Below are 9,134 nucleotides of genomic sequence, written 5' to 3'. Positions count from 1 at the left end.
GAAGATTTAAAATTAATGATATTTTTTTAAAATAATTCAAACCTATTTTTCATTTCCAGATATAAATAACTCAACATGGATGAGAATAAATGATATAACCATAAGTTTAACATAATATATAACTTCATTATGTATAAGTTTGCATAAACAGTCGGAACTCAGAAGAGTGATCGCTGCCGGAAAGACCACAGTCGGCACTGCGGGCTGCAGCCCACAATGGTCGTCTGGTCGCCAGCTCTGATGTTATTGTACAGACGGCGATCTCGCCGACGGTCTATGGTTCGATCGATTGTTCGGCTATTAGACTGATGTATGCTGTTAGTTGTATGTGGTGTGCTATTACTTAATTAGTTATTAGGGTTGCAATTATATATTTATATTATATTATTATATATTAAATATTATATATATATATATTATTAATTATTTATAGAATTTTGATTAATCGATTTATTCGAATTATTATTTTCAAAAACCAAAAATCAAACCATTTAATCGAATTTCAAAAATTGAAAATCGAAACCGATTCAAAAAATAAAAAAATCAAACTGAAATTAAAATTTCGATTTGATTTTTTCGATTTAAACCAAAATATGTCCAGCCCAACTTGTCAAAGCATCAAACTTCATGAGTAATTAGTGTCTCGTGATTATACACAAAATAAATAAAATATATATTTTTTCAAATCTTTTACGAATAAATATGAAAATTTCTAATAAAAAGATAAAAAATTAATAGTAATAAGTTTATAAAGAGCTGCATATGGACAAAACTTTCATTGTCGTCTTAGGACCATTTTTTAAGACACTAATTTTTCTAATCTGACTATATTATTCACTTTCTAATCTGACTATATTATTCACACAAAAAAAATCTTCATATATGATGTAAAAATTGTTCATCGGTATGACTACATCGAGAGTCTCAATTCGATACGATTATACACGAAGATGGTTATGAGGTGGCTATTTATGGTAATGACTGACAATAATATTATGCAATGATGCATAGTTGATGGACATGATTATATAGTGATTGTTGATGATGATAATTGCATTGTAATGACTTGTCATAGAGGCAGTTTGTGATGGTAAGTTAGTGGTTGTAGTTAGGCCAAAATTTATTCGTATCAGAGATGCAATCCATCAAGTTATTGAATGTCTAGTAAGTATGTGCAAACATATATAACTATCATTTAATGATAATTAATGTATATTTTAACTTTATTAAATGAGATAATACATCAAAACCCCTCTAAACTTGTCCCGACAACTTATTTTAACACTTAAACTTAATAAGTAATTATTTACCCCGCAAAATCTTTTTGAAGTGAATAAATTCCACCCTTACAGTGACGTGGCATTAAAATAAAAAAATAAAAAATTAGGCGCATTTTTAATAAAAAATAAAAATAATTTTCAAAATTATTTGTTATAAATAAAAAATACCATAAAAAAACTCTTACCCCACCCCCTTTCTTCTTCATCACTTCCACCTATTTTCTTTCTTTAAACTTCTCAAAATCTACTTTTTTCTTCTAATCTTACCCACTAACTTGACACACAGAACTACACTCACACCTCACACACATGGTTACACACATACACACAGCTTCACAAAGAAACACATAGATTACTCACAATACACACACGGCTGATCGAAAAAAAAACACTCACACATCGACGAACGAATTTCAACGTCATTTTCATCCTCAACCTTGCAAAAAAGAAATATAAGTACAAATAGTGTCGATTTTTTACCTCAGCAGAAATTGAGGATATGAATTTTTTAAAAGCATTCCTAATAATTGAGGTCATCAAATTGAATTTGAAAATTAAAGAAAATACATGGTTTGGATGTTTGGTTGTTGATTTTAGAGAATTGAGTGTTGATTTGATTGAATTTATCAGGTGGGTTGAGTTTTTTTATCACTATTTTATGATATTTTTCAATGGTGATAATGATATTTTCCGGCGAAAATTCGCCAAAAAAACATGGCGTGTGTGTGCAGGTGTGGTTGTGGGGGAGAGGACGGAGGTGGATGAGGGTGTGTGCAGGTGTGGGGGTGGACGGGGTGTGCAGGTGCGGTGCACGGGAGAGGGGGGTATGAAGAAGATGGAAAATGGGGGGTGAGGTTATTTTTTTAATTTAAAATATTTTTTTTATATATATTTTTTAAATATATATATATATATATATATATAATATATATAATATATATATATATATATATATTTATATATTTTATTTATATATATAAAAAATATTTTTAAAGTACTTTATTTGCGTGGCAGTAATGTGGCGCTGATGTGGCACCGATATAGCGTAAGTGTAATACATTCTTCGTAGTGAGAGTGGTGTTGTATTTTTAAGGTGGTATATGATCACTTCAAAATGATTTAGGGAGATAAATAATTATTCGTAAAGTTTAGGTGCTAAAGTAGATTGTCGAGATAAGTTCAGGAGGATTTTGATGTATTATTTCTTATTAAATTACTTAACTATGATAAAACTGAAACATCCGATATGGTACATGCATTTATTTATGTTATGGTTCACATATTTGTCACCTTATCACCTTATTATAAGTAGCGGTAGTACTACGACAAAGTAAACATATTTTACATAATCCATCATTTCATCTCTTGAGATGATGCTCCCCAAGTTTGTGAAGCTGCAAGAATTAGAAGTGGTAGAAGATTAAAATAGTAAATTAAGAACATAAAGCAAAAGAAATTAACTAGGAATTTAATAAATAATTAATTTGTTCTATACTTGACAAGCTCCGACACTATGGTATTTGACGAAAAGAATGTAGTCATGCTTTCGTAAGAATTTTATTAGAAAAAACTGATAAAAAAATAATGTAATTTGATTATTAAGTACAAAAAAAATAAAGTAAAATAGGAGGGAAATTCCTGAACTCTTTCTATCATTCAAAGGTACTTAATTTTTTCTTCAACTATATATTCGAAGGAAAGAAAAAGGAAAAACTACGAACCAACTCTAGAAAGTTAAGAGAAACGATTCGAAGGGACAAATGATCCTTCAAATTTTAAAAATTGGTAAAAGTGATAATTTTTTCAGCAGTTTTCAATTTTTTTTATTTTTATATTTTTATCTCAACAATTATAAAAGTTAACCCAATAATTATAGAATTTATCTTAATAACTATTATAGCGTCTTAACAACTATTGAGTGCTGTTGTTGAATTGAATAGTTGTTGCAAAGACAACTGTCCACAATTATTTAAAGAATTTGACCCTTCTAAATTATTAATATTACGGGGACTCATTATCTCCTTTAATTAACGAAGAGTTAAAAGGTCACCCCGCTCAATTTTTTCGAGAAAGTACCCAAAAAGACTTCAAACAAAAGGAAAAGAATTGAAAGTTCACCACAATCTTGTTTTCAACTCAAAAATAAGTTTTCCGCGATATATAAGAAGAAAAGAAAAACTACTAACCCGTTCGAGAAAGTCCCCAATTTTGATCTGCTGCCACGTGCCAAGCAAAGTAACCAAGCAATCCTCTGCCTTTAACATAAGTAACTTTAGTTCTAATACTTTGGGTATCATCATAACTAATCCAAGTACTTCCAGAGTAACAATAATCTCCAACAATTGTTGCATTATACACAGTCTTAGCACGATTCTGCACTATAAAATCCCTAATTTGGTTATATGTCATCGACCCATCATCGATCGAACCAGCATTTGATTTTCCATTTGCAGGTGCTCTGAGACCGTGATTATTCACATTAACCAATTGCCAAGCATAGCCATAAAATGGCATTCCAAGTACCATTTTTCGTATTGGAACGCCTGCTTGAATCCACGAGTTAATTCCATCACTTCCGCTCACATGGTTCACAGGGTCAAACAATTGTGCGTGTGAATTGGTTTGTGATGGTGACCAATTTGGTCCGTAGAAGTCATAAGCCATGATGTTGAGCCAATCCAAATTTCTTGCCACTGACGAAACAGGATAGTTCAAACCATTGACTCGGGGTGAGTTGGAAACCGCAGCCGTGAGAAGCAGCGATACCCGACCGGAATTTCTTGCCTCTGTATTAATAGCAGCGCGCAATTCATCTAAAAGAATCCCTGTTCAAAGCCAATTAAATAAATTTAAAATATTCTCTCTAACACTTTAAAGTTGGATGGTTACACAAGCAAAAAAATAGCTTATAAGCTATTTTGACCAACTTAAAAGTTAAGCCAAATATTCACACAATCATTGCTTTATACTTGAAAAGTTTAGGTCACATCTAAATTACTATAGTGATCTATTACACATTTAAACTACATAAAAGCGACATTTTTTATATCCTAAATCTGACGTGAAAAAAATATAATTATTTAAATAACAAAACACGTGTCTAAATTAAAAATTAACACAAAAAAAATTAAAATACTCTCTTTCCAGCTCCTAACATCCATCTCCCCTCCTCCACCCCCAAATTATCGTCTTCATCACCCTCACCCTCAAATCATCATCTTCTTCATCACCTCCCGCCCCAAACTCCAACCCCACCCCAACCAACATATTTTCTTCATCACCCCCACCCGTAAACTCCAACCCCACCCCAAATAACGCAATTTCTTCACAGTCTATCCTCCACCCCCACCGAATCGATGCAGATTTCACCCATCCTCAACTCGACCGTGAACCATCAGATCTGTATAACACTTCCATCATAAATCCATAACCGCCACAACATCATCACCCTGATTCCATCTTCTTGACCTATAGCGCCACCCTTGTTCCACAACAGATAACCACCCAAAACACCCAAATGAAACCAAACGTCTCCCTCTTCAATATCGGAGTTCTAACAGTGATGGCTGCATATATCGTTTGCATCTTTGACAATATAATTTTAAATTTTAATATTTTTGGTAGTTTTGTTCCACATATCTCTTTCTTCATTCTAAAAGAAAAAATTTCTTGCCTTTTTCTCACGGAAAAATCAACAAAAAAGAAGAGATTTTTTTAAAGAAAAGACGATAGGTTACGGATGAAGAACATGGTTAGAAGAAATTGATTGTTATGGTAATTTTGTTGGTAGAATAAAGTTTACGGTGGTGAATATGGTGTTCATGATCTCATAACAATGGAGGTTTTGGACATTGACCTCATAACAATAGAAGTTTTAGACATTAAAGAAAAAGAAAAAAGAAATTAAAAAAATTATGAAAATAATAATTTTTTTTTTGTATTATACTGACGTGAGGCTGATGTGGCAAATGCGTGTGTAACAACCACACCACATGCAAGTGGTATAATGTTTTACAGGGTGTAAAAAAATATCATTTTTATATAGTTTAGGTGTGTAATAGGTCACTGTGACAGTTTAGGTGTGACCTAACTTTTTGAGTATAGTTTAGGGTGAAAATGATGATTTTTCCCTGTATAATATACTCCCTCCCTTTTTAAAAAAAATTAGCTATTTTTTTTTTAAATCCATTTTAAAAAGAATTGACTTTTTAGTAATTCTTTAATTTTAATTTTTTAAATGACATGTTTAACATAAGTATATTTTAGTATATTTGATATATCTTTAATTTAAGATAAAAATATTCAATTTTTTTCTTTATTTTCTTAAACTCTGTATCAAGTTAAACAAAGTCATTCTTTTTTAAATGAGGAATTATATATTTTTTGATATTCAATACATATATTGAAATCTCAACTAATTCAAATTACGTATTGTAAAAATTATTCTGATGACGGTGTTCTCAACAGATTTTTTCTATAACTAAGCTCGAATCTAAAATCTTTAATCAAGATTAGAGTAGTTTTATCCCATATTGATTACTTCATATAATATATTATTAACATACAAAATTAGATTTTGCATTCCAAGTATAATCTCAACCAATGATAAAGAGAGCATGTAATTATGTAACATGTTCAAACTCAACTCAATATTTCCAACAAGGACTATGTGAACGTGTGTGCGCGCGAGAAAGAGAGACACGTTATTAAGACACATCCAAAATCAACCGACAAAAACAGACCGGTTCGATTGATTCTTGCAACATCACAAGATCAAAGAAATCGATCGGCCATGTGGGCAAAAATATCAACCTACGTGGTCAGTTTATTATTTAAAATAAATGAAAAATAATTTTCAAAAAATTGATCATCATAAAAAAAAGAAATAGGGAAAAAAAAATTTCAATATATACACAAGAATGCACTATGTTATATATATTAATAGGGAAAGAGATTAAAATAATTTAAAAGGTGGAGAGAATATAATTACTTTCAAAAGGGTTGATATTTATATTATTTATACAAAAAAAATTGACTGACGTCGATCGACCTTTTGGTCAAATCTTCAATCAACTTATTTAAAATCTTCAGTAAACTGATGATCATAGAACTCAAAAGTACCTAAATTTTTCATGTCGGTAGTCGATTCAGGATACTCCCAGTCAAGATCAAGTCCATAAAAACCCATTTGTCTAGCCAATTTTATTGATGAATCAATAAAACTTTTTCTTGAATTGAACGTTCTTGCCATGATCCCATAAGCTGTTCTATTAGCTCTACCTCCAGCTATGGATAACAAAGTTTTTACTGAGGGATTTTTCCTTTGAACTGTGCTCGTAAATTGCACGAACGAATCTCGATCTTCGGGCGAAACGATTAATTGATTTGATTGTGGATTGAGATCAGCAAATGCACAGAATAAATGTGAGTAAAGAGTTGAATCAATGTTGTTTGAGGATATTCCACTGTCCCTAAACCAGTATCCTCCTTTAATTACATTGTTTTGGCTATTACAGAAAATTAGTTGACGGGGGAAGAAAAATGTGAAGATGATTAAGGAAAGTTTGATGGAATAATTAGCCATTGAGTTGAAGGTTTATTTTGAGTGATAGCTTAATTTAATTTTGTGGACTTTGAGTTTGTTATTTATAAGTTCGAAGATTTGAGTTAATTATGATTATTAGTGTCTACCGGCGGCTTTTAAGTTTTAGTAACATTTAAGTACAAAGTGATTGAATATGTACCTATGTGTTAATAGAATAGTCAAAATTTGCGTATGTGTTAATGGTTTGGGTAAAAATCCGTTCAAACTGAAATATCGAATTAAATTGATTGAATAAACTAATTTTTATTTATTTTAGTTTTATATTTTTAAGAACTAATAATATTTGATTTAGTTTAATATATATATATATATATATATATATATATATATATATATATATATATATATAAAAGGTGTGAAGACATGTAAAGTAATTTGAACTTTTTACCCTTTATTAAAAGACTCCATAATAGACAAAATGGTCTTTTCAATGTTTGATTAAATTATTATTTAATTATTTTAATAATATTAACTATAATATTAAATCCTAAAATATATATGAAAAGAAAAAATTAAGAGTCCTAAAATATATGATAACAAATAAATATTAGGCTAAAAAAATTAGAAAAAAAAAATCTATTGAACTCCTAGATTTAGGAACCATACGTGTGTATGGCTTTTAATTTTTATTTTTTTAAAATAAGATAATGAAATCTATTTTGTGTTAAACAAAAAGCAAAGCAAAAGTCTAAACGAACCATAAACAATGTACAGTAAATGTCTATTTGTAGTAATTTATTAGTTGATGAATTCTTATTCTTCTAAAGTTGATAGTTATTTATGGGGAAAAATATAAATTTATCATATTTAGATAATTTCCTTGAAAATGTTTTGGACTTCTAAAAATTGAGAATTTTTCTACAACAATACAATAGCATCTTCAATGAACATATGAAAAATTAAAAAAAAAAACTTTTGGTCTTAAATTGTTTGCTTTATAATTATTTTTTACGTCAAGAAATACTTTTGTAATATTTAATTTACTTTAAAGTGCATTGATTTTGTAGGTATCTTAAAGATGGATGATGATAATAATATATATAGACAGTTGATGATCCGAATTTTAAAAGGTGATTAATTTCGCGTGATAATTTTTAGTTTTGAATGATATGGATTATTGTAGCTATTCATTCTTATTCTTTTCATTTAACGATTTTTTTTTTATCTTCTTTTATGATATGATATGTAGTTTATCAAACTTTATGATAAAGAAAAAATTAGTATGGTGAAAAGCATAATTAAATCTAGCCGAAGAAAAATATAGTAATGGACAAAGAGACATAACAAGAGACAAAGAAGAGAACGAACAAACGTTTCTCCAAAAATATTCAAAGTACAGAAGAGTAGATAAACATACAAAGCACGAGGTTTGACTAAATTAAACTCACCTTTTGAGATTAATTTTTTTTTTTTATTAATATTTTGAAAGGTGGAATTGAGAATATTCTTTATTATATGAGAATAATTTCTCTTTTGGTTTAATTTTTTTCACCTCATATATATTTAACATTACTTGAATTAAGAAGTAGTGGTTGATAGATGTTGTCACCAAGATAAGTTAAAGATGTTAGGCATTATGCTTCGGTTCTGTTAAATATGTGTTAGGATTTCTCCAAAAGTATTCACAGTACGAAAAAGTTCATAAACTTTTCTCCAAAAGTATTCATGAATGAAGTAAAAATTCAACGTACAATACAATCCTTGGGTCTATTTGACAGGACATACTAAGCATGAGGTTGGCTAAATTAAACTACATCTACAATGTATTAAATTCATTAACCAATTGAAATTGCTGATGGTAAAATATATATGTGCTTATAACAAAATATATATTTTGAACTTTTTGCACTTCATTAAAAACTTTTATATTAGATAAAATCATCTAATTTTAGATATTTAAAAGTTACACGTACGAGGCACGTGCAGCTAAACTAGTATATATATATATATATATATATATATATATATATATATATATATATTCAGAGAATGGTCAAATATATTTCTGTATTATTAGAAATGATTTAAATATATCCTTCATTATATTTTCGATTTAAATATATCATTTTCGTTATACTTTGGATCCAAGTATATCCATGTACTCTTAAAAATAGTTTAAATATATTCTCGCTGTACTTTCTATTCAAATATAGCTTTTTTGATATATATTTGGTCCAAATATATCCATTTTATGATACTTATGCCAATTTACCATTTTTGTGACACTCATCCATTTAAAACCATCTCAA

At 29.2% G+C, this 9,134-nt stretch overlaps 1 protein-coding gene across 1 annotated transcript; it reads right to left on the bottom strand.

The window, feature by feature from the left end:
- Nucleotides 1-2,454: 2,454 nt before the first annotated feature.
- Nucleotides 2,455-7,010, bottom strand: LOC107843536 (class V chitinase). The gene is made up of 3 exons (XM_016687848.2): nucleotides 6,402-7,010; nucleotides 3,467-4,105; nucleotides 2,455-2,674 (listed from the first exon to the last, which is right to left on the bottom strand). The coding sequence occupies exons 1-3, from the start codon at nucleotides 6,862-6,864 to the stop codon at nucleotides 2,634-2,636; spliced, it is 1,143 nt and encodes a 380-aa protein (XP_016543334.1). The 5' UTR covers nucleotides 6,865-7,010; the 3' UTR covers nucleotides 2,455-2,633.
- Nucleotides 7,011-9,134: the final 2,124 nt, after the last annotated feature.

Source organism: Capsicum annuum, chromosome 4 (genome assembly GCF_002878395.1).
Source record: "Capsicum annuum cultivar UCD-10X-F1 chromosome 4, UCD10Xv1.1, whole genome shotgun sequence".
Lineage (NCBI taxonomy): Eukaryota > Viridiplantae > Streptophyta > Magnoliopsida > Solanales > Solanaceae > Capsicum > Capsicum annuum.
The sequence above is the reverse complement of the archived record's forward strand: the minus strand, read 5'-3'. Positions and strand labels throughout refer to the sequence as shown.